We start from the raw sequence: 17,736 nt of genomic DNA on the forward strand, positions 1-17,736 counted from the left end.
AATTATGGTTTTGTACTTTGAAAATTCAACTTTAGTCATCCATGGTGAAAATGGACACCGCTGTGTTAATGAGCATCAGCATCAAAATATAAAATAAAAATGTTTTATTTTGAAAGTACAAAAGAAGTTTTTATTTGGAACCTGGACCGGTTTCCCGTCCCTCTATGAAATTGACGGGTGAATGGAATGGAAACACAACTCCAGCGTAAAGCTTGCATTGCAGAGGGACAGACGTCAGACACAAACCTGTAACGATTAATGAACATTACATTTTTTGTGTCAACGCAGACAGAGACACACCGCAGTGATCCTGCAAAGTGGTAGTAATGCTACAGAATGCATGGAATACAGACTTGACTCTAGACAACGAATTTTTTAATAAGTATTTCTGAACAAATTCCAGTTCATGTTATCTGACCAGACGATTGCATTTACACGCTCAGGTCCCATTCTGGATGTAATGTCCGTCTGCCTCATCATTCAATCCCTTCCTTAACAACTAATGTGCATGACCTCGCGTCTTTGTCAGTTTATAGGTTAAAAGGTCAGCTCACAGATGCAGACCTGCAGGGAAGGAGGCAGCAGTCCTTCACCATGAACCAGTAAAGTTCTGCTGCATTTACTGCTGCTCCTCAGGACTTCGGAGAACTAGAAGCAAAAGAACATTTCTTTCTCATCACCTGCCTCCATCAGCAGAATAGATTCAGAGACAGCAGCATCAGAGGAAGAACTCTGGAACAGAGCAGCTTCTTCCGGGTCCGATTCAGTTTAAAGTCCTTTTATCTAGAATGTCCATCACGTTATCACAATCCTCAGTCAGAGTCACCCGACCCTCCGTCCGAGTGTGGCTCCGCCTCCTCAGCACCACTGTCCTTGTCCCAGTCTTTCATGGTGGCTCCCATCATGAAGTCGTCACTGAGAACGCTCCAGGAGGGCTTCTGCTCTGCTGCCTACACACGTCCACACAACACAAACACACAAAGGGTTAACTGAGTAACTGAACTGCAGTCATCCAGTCAGAGACGGTACAAGACATCCCTTCTCTAAGACGGAAGCATTAGTTTCCTATAGAAACTGATTCCAAATTGTAATTTACAAAAGCAACTGCAGGAGAGCACGGAGACAAACCAGTTTTCAAATGGAACAACTTTCACCGCATTTGACATCACCCTCAACACTGAATGGCAGTGAGGATCCTAAAAAGATAACAATGCTGGACTTGTTGTTATTTTGCTAAGTTTGAGTTGAGCTTTGGTGTAAGATTTTTTCTCATTCTAGTCTCTGTGACAATCCCAGATTATCTGAAAATCTGATGTTCTTGTTCCCATCTCTTCCTGTTGCAGCTTTTCTGGCTCGACATTAATGCCTTTGTGATGTGGATCTAGTCATAGGATCAGATTTTAGGTACTGTCCTTTGGAGCTCTGGATCCATAGATCCCGTTTGTGGACAATTCTGGGAAATTTGAACTCCAAAATAGAGTCCAGTCTGTCTGAAAACCAAATCTACCCCCTCATTAGCAGTGGGAGGGGTCAAATATGGAGAAATGGGCGAGGCAACAACAGGTAAACAGCAGAGAGACACTAGACAGAATCAGGAGTCCGCATCTCCACAAAGTTATGATGAACACAGGGTAGGAACAAACGGATGGACTCACAGCACCCTCCTCAGGCTTTCCATGAGTGCGGCCCTCCCCGTGCACGCGGCCCCCTTCCTCAGTTCTCCTCAGAGCACCAATAAAGTCCTTCTTGGAGAAAGAGGACAGGATCTTGGCCTTCTTCCTTTCTGAGCTTCCAGCCTCCTTCACCTGTTGGTCCAGAGTCTTCTGATGTTTCCTCACAGCGTTGAACAGCTGCACCACCCCACTGTGACAGAGGCACATGTTAGGATCCAGACCCGGACGCATGGCGCTGGCGAAGGGGCGGGGACTCACCGTGTGGCTGTTCTCTGCAGAGCCCGTTCAGCCTCTCGGTCCCTCACCAGGTCAGGCTTCTCCCGAAACATCATTTCCCACGTGCGCTTCCTGTCCAACTGTGAAACACGGAAGCAAAAATAAAAGTGGTTCTTTCTGTGAACATAAATGAGCAAATGGAACACACACGTGTGCACATGTGAAAAGCACAGTTGGGATTTCTAAACGCTGAAGTCCCTTACAGATGGTGTCCCCTCTTTTCTTAACGAACAAGCTCGTGTCTTTGGACTGTGGGACGAGGCCCGAGTTCCTCAGAGAACATGCAGACTACACACGGGCCTTCTTGCTGCGAGGGAAGAGGAACCACCACTACTCCATCCACAGTCCAAAGAAATGGTCTGTATGGCCGGCCCACCTCAACTGGGTCACCGCCCTCACCAGGGGTGACCGAGCTTCTCCCCCTCTCTCTTAAGCTACGTTCACACCTGGCTCGGAAACGCTCATTCAAGTGGCCTTTCAGATGAAAAGTCTTTGTAAACACCGTGTGTGCGCATTTCGAGCTTCCGCATTCAAAACTCTCTGTGTCAAGTGTTGTTAATCAAGTTTTTAAGTCTTTTTTTAGGCTCTACATACAAAACATGCGGCCATTAAACCTGTCAGAAGTTAAACTTTAATCAGGGACACAGATTCGGTAGTGATGTACATCCATTGCAAATTTGATCATGAAGGAGAAATGAATAATTGCGGTTTGTTCCCGGCTGGAATTTTACGACACCAAGTCTTTCATTTATCTGAATAGAGCCGTAAAAAGAAAAAGCCTGGTGCAAGTTTAGCACCGGTTGGACATTTACCACCAAGCCTCTTCCAGCTGTGAGTATGTGCACTAATATAGGGTAGCAACAGTCCAGCGTGAACACCATATGCTAAAAGCACGTTCAGGAATGCCCGTTTAGTGCATTTCTGAACACGCCTCACATGTGACCGTAGCATAACGCCAGCCGCCCTACAGGGGAAACTCCTTTCAGCCGCTTGTATTCGAGACCTCGTCCTTTCAGTCATGACTGAGCTTCTGACCATAGGCGAGTATTGGAATGAGGATCGGCCGATAAAATGAGAGTTTGGTTTCCGGCTCAGCTCTCTTTACCACAAAAGACCGACACAAGGAGAGCGGAGCGGAAATCCTGTGGTCTCGAAACCAAAGCTCCCCGGGCCACTGCCTGTGCTGAGAGTTTCTGTCCGTCAGGATTATGGGTTAGCCATGGTCGACCTCTGTGCAGTGGTCGACCTTGGTGCCAGTGTAACACGACTCGTCTAACTCTGACACCACTCCAGCTGCTGACTGCTTCTCGCCTTACTCAGCCAGTTTGGATATGATTTTTGATGTGATTGACTGAATGTCAGATCCTAAATGCAACCACATTTAGCGTTTCATGTGACTAAAAATCATTTTTCCTGTTAGCCAGTCAGTGAGGGTCTCCTTACTGTCCAACAAACCTGTTTTTTTCGGATCAGCTGCTCCTCTCTTTCTGCTGCCTTTATCTTCTGCAGCTCTTTGTTCTTCAGCAGGATGCTGCTGTTGCTCACAGTTGTCTCTTTGCCCAGGATCTTTGCCATGGCCTCAGCCCACCCAGCACCTGCATCTTCTCCATCCTCCTGTTGGTTTTCCTCGCCCACATCATCTTCTTCTTCACAGATTTCTCCATCACAATCCTGCTGGTCCTCCAGCTGAGAGATGGCATCATCTCCTGAAAAGAGAAGACAGTCAACTCCTGGAACAATAACCAGAATGTGGTTTGTGTTGTTTTCTGTTGAACAGATAAGGACCACAGTTTCAAGAGGAAGCTACAGTTTAATTAATTCAACTGTAAGTATTAAATTAATTTTAACTTCATATAAAAATTTTTGTCTCGCTGACTATAGCTCTGCTTTGGCCATGACTGAAACATCAGTGTCACTACCACCAAAAGATTACGGTCACAAGTTTTCATTGAACTACTTTTAAACAACTTGTTGAGACAGAATAACAGAATTTGTGTTTCTGAATCAATTTTCCAAAGTGTTAAAAAGTGAGTTTAAAATTTTTCTAAAACAGAAATTAAATAAAACGCTCATCGTCCACATGTCCCAAACCTTAAATCTTTAAAGTCTACTCTCAAATCAGGGCTCTAAATGTGAGACTCAAGGGTGAATCAAATTCAAGTCCCCGGCATGATGATCTGGCTGCTACACAGCCACATGACAGCACATAGAACCAACACAACACATCGCAGCACACATTCCTCAGTGCCACATCACGCAGCTACGCAATGAGACTAAACCGTAACATGTCCACAAGAAACAGCTGCACAACCGGGACGGGTTTATACCTGAGATTATCCTTACAACGGCCATGGAGCACGTGAATAACAGCGCTTGCGAACAAGCGAAAGCAACTACAAAATACTTCCGGTTAGAATCTAGTGTGCGCATGCGCGGAACCTTCTCTTTCCGCTTGCCGGCCACCAATGAGCTACTTTTTAAAACTTTATTGACAAATATTGTTCATACAGAACATGACATTGCATCTACATGTCTATACAGTAAACTCTTGTTTTTCGCGGGGGTTACGTTCCAAAAAGAACCCGTGATAGGCAAAATCCGTGAAGTAGAAACCTTTTTTTTTTAACTATTGTTATACAATTAAACACTCTATTATACATTGATAAGAAAGAACAAACCATTTTACAGGCTCTAGCATTTGTTTCACAAATAAAAGTACTTTAGAAACGTTTTTTTTTCAACAAATAACTTCTGTACTGTACTGTCAAATAATAATTTTAATGAATGTGAACAGAAGGCTTCAAATTGCGGAGATTAGCCCCGCCCTCCACAACCCAAGTAATTGGATTAAACGGGAGAAAATTTAAAATGATTATGAATAAAATACAAAGTAGAGTCGGACAAATAGTGACTCAGGTGTATTTCACTGCTCTGCAGACTGAGCCGCTGCATCCTGACTCCGCTCTGCAGTGTTTTCTTCTTTTGAAGCCCGCGGTGCAGTTGTGTTTGTTTGGGGGAAAGAACATAGTGATAGGAAGATGTTGTTTCTCTTTTTTCTTCTTTGAAAAAAGATCCTTATACACCGACACACCACCATCAAGAGAATTTGCACGTACATAATGTTAATTTGACAAGCTGTTTTACGTACGTGTACATATTAAACTGCAACGTTATTGACGCACAGGTAGAGAAGAAGCAGAGTGACTTTTTAGCCAATCAGAATGCAGAACACAATGAACCATGCAAATCCGTGAAGTAGCGAAACCGTGAAAAGTAAACCGCGTTGTTGGCTCTCGCGCAGCCGTTGTCTCTCTCGCTGCCTGGGAACTCTCTCCCGACGCTGCAGCCGTCAAAGACATCCTTCTTCTCCACACACCGAGTTTGCTACTTAGCTCTCACAAATGGACACAGGAAACAATTTCTGTTCACTTGAAGTGCAGTACCCCACTCACTTCGTCTTTCTCCTTCACTCACAGATGAGGGGTCCCGCCTTCCTTTTTATTTTCAACAGCACGTAAAAACAACGTTTACATATGCTGACGCAATTACGTATTCCAAAACAAAGATTGTCTATAATGACAGACATCGCACTCTAACACCCCCACTCGATGATGTCATTCAAATCAATAACATTACATACCAAACATGTATGCACAGAACCTTTCCATTTTGGGTTTTGTGGCAGACTTTGTGAACACATCTGCCACCATACTTTCTGTTGGACAATAAACCAGTTCAACTTTTCCCTCTAATACAGTTGACCTCATAAAGTGGTATTTAATGTCCACATGCTTACTTCTCTGGCGGTTAACAGGATTCTTAGCCAGACGAATAGTTCCTTGATTGTCCTCAAAAATTTTAGTCGTAGTGTCCTGAAAGCTATAGTCCATATCTTTCAATAGTTGTGTGAGGTAAAGAGCTTCCTGGATTGTGCCTGCTAAGGCCATGTATTCTGCCTCACATGTCGGCAGTGCAACTGTCTGCTGTTTCTTGGTTTTCCATGAAATGACAGCACCATCTTCATTTAAACTGAAACAGTAACCTGTGGTGCTTTTCCTGTCATCTGGGTCGTTAGCCCAGTCTGCATCAGAGTAACCAGTCAGTCCCAGTTTGTTGACACTTCTTCTATAACACAACTCAATGCCTTTGGTCCCTTTCAAATACCTGTAGACATGTTTCACCGCTGTCATGTGCTTCTCTCTAGGATCTGAGAGATATTGTGATAATTTACTCACAATCCAACTGATGGAAATGAGGCTGCCCAACATTTCCCTGTATTTTCTCTGATTTGTTGGATCTCCTTCTGGAGTGAGATCACATTTTGCTTCACTGGGGGTAGCTCTGGCTTTACAATCACACATCCCGAATCTTTCCAGAATTTTCTCAATGTATCTGGATTGGTTCATTTTGCCAGTATCTGCAGTTTGGGTAAATTCAATGCCAATAAAATGAGAGAGTTGTCCCAAATCTTTCATTTTGAACTTATTTTTCAGTTTTTCCTTGACTTCTTCCATACCCTTGTCATTGCTCGCAGCAACAATGATGTCATCCACCCATACCAACAATATTACTCTTTCTTTGTCAGACTGTTTGGTGTAAACACAGTTATCGGTTTGACTCTGTACAAATTCATTTTCAGTCAAAAATTCATGGAGCATCAAGTTCCAGTTCCTCCCAGATTGTTTTAGGCCATAAATTGATTTGTTTAACTTAAATACCAGTTCCTCCCCTTTTTCAGACTTTACGTGAAAACCTTGTGGTTGTTCCATGTACAGTTCATAGTCGATGGGTGTATGTAGGTATGCTGCCTTAACGTCTAACTGATGCAGTTTAAGGTCATACTCTGTTGCTAATTGCATTAGCATGCGTAGTGATGTCAGACTAGCAGTTGGAGAAAACGTTTTGGAGTAGTCTAGTCCTTCGACTTGTGTGTACCCCTTTGCTACGTATCTAGCCTTGTATGTTTCATTCCCTTTTTCATCTTCTTTTATAGCATAAACCCACCTTCCCCCACTGTGTCTACCCTCCGGTAGTGGTACAAGAGGGAAGGTGTCATTTTCCTTGAATGAAACCATCTCATCTATCATAGCTTTTCTCCACCTGTCTGTTTTCTCTGATGCTACAGCCTCCTCATAGCTCTGTGGTAACCCAACAGTCATCCTGTAACAGTAGTCAACACTTAGTTCACTGTTCTTTACTGCACACTCATAGTCTTCCAAATATTTGGGTTTCTTTCTCACTCTGTCTGATGTACGTGTAGTTTGGGCGTCGGTGTCTGTCTCTTGGTTGTCAGTCCTTATCTGTTCTGTTTCTGACTGAATGTCTTTGGTTGGTCCTGGTACGTGCTCTACAAAGTAGTCTCCCATTTGTTCTGTGTCAGTCTGCGTCTGACTCTCTGTCTTTTCTTTTGTGATGAAGTGTATCAGTCTGTGTTTCTGCACACTCTTGGTTTCTGGAAAAAACACCATGTTTGCTGGAGAATGTCGATCAAAACCAACAAAAATCCCCCTTTTGCCTCTAGAGTCTAACTTTTTCTTGTTTTGTTCGTACACAATACACTCTGAACCAAATTTTCTCATTCTGGATAGATCTGGTCTTTTACCAGTGAATAGAAAATATGGTGTCTCCCCTGTTCTTTTACAGTAACATCGGTTTCTTATCACTGTAGCCATCCTGGCTGCATAAGGCCATAACTCTTTGGGTAAGCCTGATTCAATGAGCATACACCTCACCATTTCAAACACTGTTCGCCAGTTCCTCTCCGCGGTCCCATTTTGATGTGGGGAGTATGGAGCCGACCTTTCATGTTTTATCGTATTGTCTCTCAGCAGTGTCTGATACTCTTCTGAAGTAAACTCAGTCCCATTGTCTGATCTGAGACGTTTTACTTTACCATAGGGTGCTATGTCTGCTAAAAACTGTTTCGTAGCTTCAACTGCTTTGTTTTTGTTTCTTAGGAAGTACACATAAACAGCACCTGAAAAGTCATCAGTGAAAGTGATCGCATACTTGTACCCCTCAAATGACTCTGGTGCAATAGGGCCCCCCAGGTCCGCGTGTACAAGTTCTAATGGAGCTTTAACTCTGGCATCACCTTCTCGGTTTCTGGTTTGAGTAAATTTGCCTTGTAGACAAATCTCACATTCACCTGGTTTCTTAGCTTTCTCTCTGATTTTCATGCCATCCACAACAGACTCAAGTTTAAGCACATCACCATAATTACAGTGACCCAGTACTTCATGCCAGGTTTTTAGATCAAAACAGGTGTTACATTCATCATTATTGTCATAATCTGGTTTCTCTACAGTCTCCAGGTAATACAGTCTGCCTTTTACCTTCATGCTGCATGTTGTTCCATCAGGAAGAATCATCTTGCTGTTGCTCTTCTCAAAATGGAATTTTGCTCCCTTAGAAGCTGCAGCCTCCACAGACAAGATGTTCTGTGGGTATTCAGGAATCAGCAGAGCACATGAAAGAATGACGTTCACCACCTTTCCTTTGTCGTTGACCAACTCGATCTGGTCGTCGCCTTTCTTCAGGACACTCCCAGTTTTCCTCGTGCCATCTGCTAACTCCATCGCGTGATTCTTTGGATGAAAAGTTTTGTCAAACCTTATGAAGGCCTTTTCATCTGTCACAATGTGTGCAGAAGCACCGCTGTCCACCAGAAGACCTTTCCGTGGTGTAGACTGAGATGCATATCCATCCACCTTTAGAACGAATGAATTCTGCTCCTCCTCCGCTTGTTTTGCATCTTCCCTCACAGGTGTGCCGTCTCCTGGAGCCTCCAAGATGGCCGCCACCTTGTTCCTGCCCCATGCAGACTTGTTCTCCTTCGTGTACTTGCCATGGATCTTCTTGTCTTTGTTTCTGCAGTCTCGTGCTCTGTGTCCCACCTTCTCACAAATAAAGCATTCTCCGTTGAAATAGCTCTCTTCCTTGACTTTATGCTTTGGTCTGGAGACTTTGTATTTTGTTGTCATGACTTCATTGCTTCGGGTTTTATTCCGGTATTTTAGCGTGCATTCAAAACTTCTCAGCCGAGTTTTAAATTCTGTGAAAGTCAATGTCTCTCTTGTTTGAGTCACATGCACTGAAAATGGGTTGTAATCATCCGTCAGGCCTTTTAAAACCATCGCCACCAAAAGTGCATCACTGAGCGTCTCCTTTGCTCTGTTTAATGCCGCCACTATTTTCTCAACACGTGTTAAATAGTCCGCCAAATCTTCACCGTCGGCCATTAGCACGTTAGTTAGCTCTGTGTATAAGCTAACGATTCTCGGTTTTTCCTCCGACTCAAAATGGCGCCTCAATATCTCCAAACTTTTCCTCCCATCATCAGGAGCTTCATAGAGAATCAGCATTAACGTTTTTTCGTCCAAGCAGCCACACAGTTCTGCATAAGCAAGTTCATTCCTCCTACCGATCTCCTCAGCCTCAGTATCCACTGGGTCCCTTCCCAGGATGGTTTCTTTGAGTCCGATCGTTTTTAGGTAGGCCAGGAATCTTGCTTCCCAGATATGATATCTGGCTTCATCACCGTCGAATCGCGGCGGCGGTCCCCGTCCATACACGTGTGTGTTCGTAGCCTGCCTGGGCCCATAACCAGTTGGCTCTCGCGCAGCCTTTGTCTCTCTCGCTGCCTGGGAACTCTCTCCCGACGCTGCAGCCGTCAAAGACATCCTTCTTCTCCACACACCGAGTTTGCAACTTAGCTCTCACAAATGGACACAGGAAACAATTTCTGTTCACTTGAAGTGCAGTCCCCCACTCACTTCGTCTTTCTCCTTCACTCACAGATGAGAGGTCCCGCCTTCCTTTTTATTTTCAACAGCACGTAAAAACAACGTTTACATATGCTGACGCAATTACGTATTCCAAAACAAAGATTGTCTATAATGACAGACATCGCACTCTAACACGCGTTATAGCAAGGGATCACTGTACTCCATACTAACCTGTTGCATCTTGATCCAAAAAAGAAGGTCACAAACATAGAAGTGGGTGCAACAGTTTTAATTTGCATAACAGAACCTCTCTGCACAGCCTGACCTCATGTCTGTTCCAACTTCTTCCTGTTCAACACACAATGCCACAACTCAACTAAACTTGCAGGTCTGCCCACAGCTGGCCACACAATTACAATACAATATTGAAACACAATCTTCTCAGATTCAAGATACCACATCCCAGCGAGAGGACGTCCTGGAGTGGGAATTTCTGACAGGAAAATACCTGTTCTCCTCCTCAGACAGGCAGCCCCCCCCCCGCCGAGGGATGGACTCCTCTCAGAAACAAGCGCTAGATGACATCATCATGCAGGTGATGGAGATGATCAATGCCAACGCCAAGACCCGGGGCCGGGTGATTGATTTCAAAGAGATTCAGTACGGCTACCGGCGGGTCAACCCGCTGTACGTCCTGGACCTGCTGCTGCTCTACAAGAAGCACCAAGGAAAGACCATGACCGTTCCCGTCAGGAGACACGCCTACCTGCAACAGACCTTCAGTCAGATCCAGGTCCGGGAGGAGGAGGAGATGGACGCCGGGACTCTGGCCAGTCACATCAATAAAGAGTCAGACTCCCTGTCCTTTCTGTCCAACTCCCTGAAGATGTTGGTGCCCTTCAAGCTGGCCGCTTCCGGGCTGGACCAGAGGGAACCTAAAGAAAGTAAAGTCAACATCTTAGTACCTCTGTTGGGGCGCTATGACATATTTGTCCGCTTTATGGCCAACTTTGAGCGTGTGTGTCTCATCCCCAACCTGAACGTAAAGCTGCTGGTTCTGCTTTTTAGTACAGACAACAACACAGAACGGGTCAAGCAGGTGGAGCTGATGAGGGAGTACCACCTGAAGTACCCGCACGCTGACATGGAGATCAAGCCCGTAGCAGGTTCTTTCTCCAGGGCGCTGGCTCTGGAAGTGGGCTCCACCCACTTTACCAACGACTCCTTGCTCTTTTACTGTGACGTGGATCTGCTCTTTTCAGGAGACTTTCTGAAGCGATGTCGGACATACTCCACCCTGGGGGAGCAGGCTTACTTCCCCATCATCTTCAGTCAGTACGACCCCAAAGTGGTGTATGCTGGGAAGGTCCAGAGCAACAACCACTACGTCTTCATCTCCAAGAGGGGTCTGTGGAGGACCTACGGCTTTGGCATCGTCTGCGTCTACAAAGGAGACCTGGTTCGGGCAGGAGGCTTCGATACCTCCATTCAGGGGTGGGGCTTGGAGGACGTAGACCTTTACAATAAATTCGTTCAGTCAGGCATTCGGTTGTTTCGCAGTACGGACACTGGTATTGTGCATGTCCACCACCCAGTGGTCTGTGACCCCAACCTGGAGGCCAAGCAGTACAAGATATGTCTGGGCTCCAAAGCCTCGTCGTACGGTTCCACGCAGCAGCTGGCGGAGCTGTGGCTGGAGAAGAACGACCACGGCTTCAGGAGGCTGGTCAGCAACGACTCGGTCAGGACAGCGTAGAGGCAGCTGGAGGCTGTCTGCCACCCCACTGCTCCGCCAGCTGCGTCCGAGGATGTCATCACGCTGCTGAGAAGGTGACGTGTTCATGTGGCCCCGCACACACAAGGAGGAGGTGGACCCACAGCGCTCTGGACAATGGCCCCGCAGATCTTCAGGATGGCGTGAACGCTGTCTGTCTCCTTTTCTATTTCATGAAAGTTTTCCTGTTTTTATTTATTGAGATGACCAAGACGCTTAGCGGGACGCCCTGCAGGCCCGGCTCTTGATCTGGGTTTGTTCAAAGAGCTTGAGATACTGCTGTGCACATGTGCACACATGCACTCATTTTCCACGTCCTTGCTCAGACTTTGGGAGGAAACTCCTGAGGCTGAAGCGGCTCTGGGGTGGGGTGGGTTAATGGCTCTTTTTTTAATTAAACTCACTTGTTCAAAAAAAAAAAAAAAAAAAAAAAGACACCACATCCCCTCCCCTTTAAGATGTCAACTAACTTTCCAACATAGAGGCTGCTCCAATAAAACATGCAATTTGACGTTAGACAGAATAACATTACACAAAATCTTTTTTCCTTTTTTTTTACCTACTAACTGGGAAGGTACATCCTTCCCGTGAGATCCAGAGCTCATTTTTGCTCTACTCCTGGAAAGATCTCACTCTATCTAACAAAATCTTTGAGATGTCCTGGTAAATGTCTCTCTCTTTGTGAGCAACGCAACACAGGTGCAACTGGTGACTCAGGAGGAACCCTAGGGGGAGTCGCTGGTGTTGGGTCACGTGACTCATCTGATGACAGTTGGGTTGTAAAATCCACACATAAATGTGCAACATCAACTGCAACAGTTTCCCCATCTTCGCACAGCTCCCGGTCTGCCTCCGGTTCCCCTGGAACAGTGTCTTGCAGCCTAGCTCGGACTTGATCCACATGCCTCTTCATAGTTCGACCATTCCCGATGCTGACGTTGTACGACACTGGACCTGAGGAGTCCAACACAACTGCTGGTATCCATTTTGGACCATAGGAATGGTTTCGGATGAACACCTTGTCTCCTGATGCAAAACTTCTCAATGTTTTCTTTGTGTCATGTTGGTCTTTCTGTTTCAGTTGTTTTTTTTGAACTCTTGTTTTTACATCCGGCATGAGCAGGTCAAAAGCTGATCGAAGTCTCCGTGACATGATCAGTTCTGCTGGGGACAAACCTGTTGTTGTATGCGGTGTAATTCGATAACTGAACAGAAATCTTGACAGTTTTGTTTGGAGGGTGTCACCTTTTATCTTCTTCATCCCCTCCTTAAAAGTCTGCACTGCTCTTTCAGCCAGATCGTTAGAGGATGGGTGGAAAGGTGCAGATCTTACGTGGTCAATTCCATTTTGTTTCATGAATGACTCAAATTCTGCACTTGTGAAACATGTCCCATTGTCTGATACCAACATCTTTGGAAGACCAAACACACAGAAACTCTGCCTCAGTTTTTCAATGGTTATTTGTGAAGTAGCTGATTTCACAGAATGAATGTCCATCCACTTTGAATGAGCATCTACCACCAACAAAAACATCTCACCTAGGAACGGTCCTGCATAGTCCACATGGATTCTGGACCAGGGTGTTTCTGGCCATTCCCAGGGGTGTAATGGTGCAGCGGGTGGAGATTTGTGGTGTTTTTGACATTCTTCACATAACTGCACCTCCCTTTCGATGCTTTCATCCATACCTGGCCACCAAAGATATGACCTTGCTAGGCCTTTCATCTTTGACGTGCCTGTGTGAGTCTGATGTAGGAGCTTCAGGATTTTGTCTCTGCCTTTGGTTGGAATCACCACTCTAGCTCGCAGAGCAAACATCCATCCCTCACACTTAACTCCATTTTCCATTGTTGATATGACTTTAGTGTTCCGCCGGCCATCCTTTTAATATGTACTCATGGACTTGGGACAGAAGAACATCTGTAGATGTCCATCGCTTGATCTGTCTGGTGTCCAACAGTGTGTCATCCAAGACATCCATCATCAAAACTTGTTCAACAGACTCTTTTTCTGGTGTTGTTTCTGGCAGCGGTAATCTACTGAGTGCATCCGCGTTAGCATGGCTTTTGCCTGGTTTGTAGACAATGTCATACTCATATGCACTTAACATTACAGCCCATCTTTGCACTCTCAGTGAGCCCATTTGAGGTATTGGCTTCTTCATGTTAAAAAGAGAAATCAATGGCTTATGATCTGTGTAGATCGTGAAGACTCTGCCATACAAATATTTATGGAACTTCTTCAGACCAAATATTACTGCTAATGCTTCTTTGTCCAACTGTGAATATCTCTTTTCAGCGGGTGAGAGAGTGCGTGACATGAAACCTAGTGGTTTCTCACTGCCATCCTCCATTCTGTGTGACAACACAGCTCCAACACCATAAGGTGATGCATCACATGACAAAACTAACTCTTTATCAGCTGAATAGTGGATTAACACATCAGCAGAGCTCAGCAGCCCTTTTTGACTTTTCAAATGCTTCAACATGCCTCTGTTGCCATGACCACTTTACATTTTGCCTCAAGAGTTCATGAAGGCGGGCCAACAGGGTTGCCAAGTTTGGGAGAAATTTGTTATGATAGTTTAACAAACCCAAGTATGATTTAAGTTCAGTTACATTGGTGGGAGCCGGAGCATTTAAAATGGCTTTCACTTTCTTTTGCACTGGGTGGAGACCTTGTGCATCAACTTTATGCCCCAAATATTCCACCTCTTTTTGCATAAACTCGCACTTAATTCTTTTCAGCCGCATCCCTGCTTCTTCCAGCCTGCCCAGCACCGCAGTCAAGTTTTTTAGGTGGTCTGCCTCATCCTTGCCACTCACCAAGATGTCATCTAAGTAGACCACCACCAATGGTATACCTTTTAAAAGGTTTTCCATCTTCCTCTGGAATATGGCTGGTGCTGATGCTACTCCAAATGGCAGTCTGTTGTACGTGAAAAGTCCTCTGTGGGTGTTCACCGTCACATATTTCTTTGATTCTTCATCCAGCAGTATTTGTTGGTAAGCATGGCTCATGTGTAGTTTAGAAAACTGTTTTCCTCCTGAAAGCGCAGTGAAGAGATCCTCCACTTTTGGAATAGGATACTGCTCCAATGAAGCCACTGTATTTACAGTCATCTTATAATCTCCACAAAGTCTTACAGTTCCTGTAGGTTTAAGAATGGGTACTCAAATTCTTTGGATCACCTTATGTGCTGCTTACAATTTCCAGTTATATACTCTGCCAGTTACAACTCCAAACAACGAGGAGTTGCTGTTTTAATTAATAAAAATCTTAATTTTACTCATAAGGATACAGTTACTGACCCAGAAGGCAGATTTGTAATCATTAATATATCCATTCAGAATAAGGACTTTTGTATAGTGAGTATTTATGGTCCCAATGTTGACGACTCTTCCTTCTTTCACAGATTCTTCACCTCACTCTCAGTTCACTCTGACTCCACAATCATTATAGGAGGAGACTTCAACCTTGTTTTGGACCCTGAACTTGACAGACTCAGCACAGCAGCAAATCAGCGTACATGGCGATCTGCAAGTATTCTAAAGCAGTACATGAATGATCTGGGTCTCTGCGACGCGTGGCGCTCATGTCACCCAAACACTAAAGGGTTCACCTTTTTTTCTCCAGTTCACTATTCACACTCCCGTTTGGACTATTTATTAATCAGTAACTCTCTTTTAAAAAATATTCAAAGCTCCAATATCCATCCAATTATTATCAGTGATCATGCACCAGTCTCTGTAAACATTTTTAGGGAAAAATCCACACCCTCTGGTACAACCTGGAGGTTTAATACGTCTCTGTTAAAGGACCAGGAATTTCTTGAATTCTTTAAAAAAGAGTGGGCAACCTTCTTAGACTTCAACAATACTCCAGACATCCCACCGTGCGTTCTTTGGGAAACAGCAAAGGCAGTCATGAGAGGGAAAATCATTTCTTATTCAACGCACAAAAAACGCAAAGAGAAAGCAGATTTATTAGAATTAGAAAATAAAATCAAAACCCTGGAGACTGCTTATGCTGCTTCTGCACAGGAACGCATTCTGGGAGATCTGAAAAATTTAAAGCTGCAGTTAAATGACATCATCAATAAACAAACACAATTTCAAATACAAAGGCTACGACTTGAAAGATTTGAAAACTCTAATAAATCTGGCAAATTTCTGGCTAATCAGCTTAAAATTAACAGAGAAAAATCATCAATCACCTCTATTATGGACCAAACAGGAAATGTCACCCATGACCCGGTCAAAATTAATAACGCATTTGAAAACTTTTATAAAAACCTGTACACACCGCAGATCAATCCGTCAGAGCAAAGTATTGACTCATTTCTTAATAATGTAAACCTACCCAGGCTAAATGAGGATCAAATCACAAACTTAGATTCTCCGCTCTCGCCGTCTGAACTTCATGAAGCTCTGTTACTTATGCCCAATGGTAAAGCACCAGGGCCTGACGGCTTTCCTGCTGAGTTTTATAAAGAATTCTGGGAACAACTGGCACCAACATTTTATAAAACTGTCACATCTATTAATGAGAGCCAATCAATGCCACCTAACATGAACTCAGCCAACATAATTCTTCTTCTAAAACCAGACAAAGATCCCACTAGTCCTTCAAGCTATCGCCCTATTTCTCTAATCAATGCAGATGTAAAAATTATCTGCAAAGCACTAGCACAGAGAATAGAAAAAATCACTCCTCACATAATTCACTTCGACCAGACTGGATTCATCAAAGGCAGACACTCGGATGATAATGTCCGTAGACTAGTTAATATAATAGACTTTGCCACCATTAAAAACCAGGAAATGACGGTACTATCGCTGGATGCTGAAAAAGCCTTTGACAAAGTTAATTGGAAGTTCCTTATTGCTGCCCTCCAGAAGTTTGGTTTTGGAGAAGCATTCATCAATTGGATCAAAATATTATATCACAACCCCAATGCATCAGTTAGAACTAATAAACAGACTTCAAACAGGTTTTTTCTTGGAAGAGGAACCAGACAGGGCTGCCCACTCACTCCTTCTCTTTTTGCTATATTCATTGAGCCTTTAGCTGCAGCAATAAGACAGAATGAGAGCATTATAGGAATAAAAACCAAACACAGCCATCATAAAATTAGTCTTTATGCGGATGACATATTACTGTTTTTAAGGAATTTACATTCTGTAAATGAAACAGCAATGATCATAAATGAATTCTCCTCCATATCAGACTATTCCATTAATTGGAATAAGTCTGTTTTATTACCACTCAACAGGAATATGGAACAAAGACTCACAATTCCAGTTAAAACAGGAAATATCAAATATCTGGGTATCTACTTTTCCCCCAAACTATCAGAACTGGTGCAGCTAAACCACACCCCATTACTGAAAAGCATACAGGACGATCTAACACGCTGGACCAACCTGCCTTTGTCCCTTATGGGCAAGGTAGCCACGGTTAAAATGAAAATCTTACCCAAGGTTAATTATCTCTTCTCAATGATTCCCACACAACCGCCATTAAAATGGTTCAAAACATTAGACTCATCCATATCAAGCTTTCTATGGAACAACAAACCTGCAAGAATTAGTCTAAAAACTTTAAAATCTGCAAAAAACTGTGGAGGATTAGAATTACCTAACTTCCACAAATACTTTCTTGCAAATAGATTACAATACATCTTAAAATGGTTAAAAAATAATCCAGAAACCAACTCATGGTTAGACTTGGAACAGGCGTTATGTGGAAAGATCAACCTGTCACAGCTACCATTTATTAGCCAAACAGTTAAAAAACAGGATTGTTTCAAAAGCATTAATATAAATGCCACCTTAACAGCCTGGTGGGAATTTCTCAAAATATCAAAATCATCAATTCAACCGTGCAAAATGACACCCATCTGGAACAACCCGGACATCCTTATTAACAAAAAAATGATTCACTTCCCAGCTTGGCAAGCAGGGGGCATAAAACAACTAGAGCACGTAATTATTGATAGAAGATTCATAACCCCCCAGGAACTTCAAGACAAACATGGAATAAATAACTTCTTGGAATATCAGCAACTTAAATCAAGTATTACTAAAAAGTATAAAATTAAAGACGACGATTTAAAGCTACCAGATGTAGTTACCACTCTGATTAATTTTTCAATGAATAGAACTCTCTCCAAAATATACAAACTTTTATGTAATTTAGATAACAATATTGCCCTTCCAACAAAAAAATGGGATGCAGATTTGAGCATCAGCACAGATGAAAGCTTCTGGTCAGAACTTTGTC

General features: G+C 43.7%; 2 protein-coding genes across 5 annotated transcripts; one reads left to right on the plus strand and one right to left on the minus strand.

The window, feature by feature from the left end:
- Positions 1–89: 89 nt before the first annotated feature.
- On the minus strand, positions 90–10,464 carry rrp15 (ribosomal RNA processing 15 homolog). 4 transcript variants are annotated; one of them, XM_023963910.1, is made up of 5 exons: positions 10,443–10,464; positions 3,405–3,655; positions 1,932–2,029; positions 1,656–1,863; positions 90–950 (listed from the first exon to the last, which is right to left on the minus strand). In XM_023963910.1, exons 2-5 carry the CDS (start codon positions 3,522–3,524, stop codon positions 813–815), a joined length of 564 nt encoding a protein of 187 aa, XP_023819678.1. In that variant the 5' UTR covers positions 3,525–3,655; positions 10,443–10,464; the 3' UTR covers positions 90–812. The 4 variants fall into 4 exon arrangements, 3 of the variants coding, with proteins under 3 accessions (XP_023819678.1, XP_020565623.1, XP_011483226.2); XM_020709964.2 differs by lacking the exon at positions 10,443–10,464 and adding an exon at positions 5,402–5,458; XM_011484924.2 differs by lacking the exon at positions 10,443–10,464 and adding an exon at positions 4,277–4,397.
- Positions 9,990–11,883, plus strand: chsy1 (chondroitin sulfate synthase 1). Its single transcript, XM_023963911.1, has one exon. It carries the CDS (start codon positions 10,005–10,007, stop codon positions 11,430–11,432), a length of 1,428 nt encoding a protein of 475 aa, XP_023819679.1. The 5' UTR covers positions 9,990–10,004; the 3' UTR covers positions 11,433–11,883.
- The last annotated feature ends 5,853 nt before the right edge of the window (positions 11,884–17,736 follow it).

This window comes from Oryzias latipes, chromosome 16 (assembly GCF_002234675.1).
Source record: "Oryzias latipes chromosome 16, ASM223467v1".
Lineage (NCBI taxonomy): Eukaryota > Metazoa > Chordata > Actinopteri > Beloniformes > Adrianichthyidae > Oryzias > Oryzias latipes.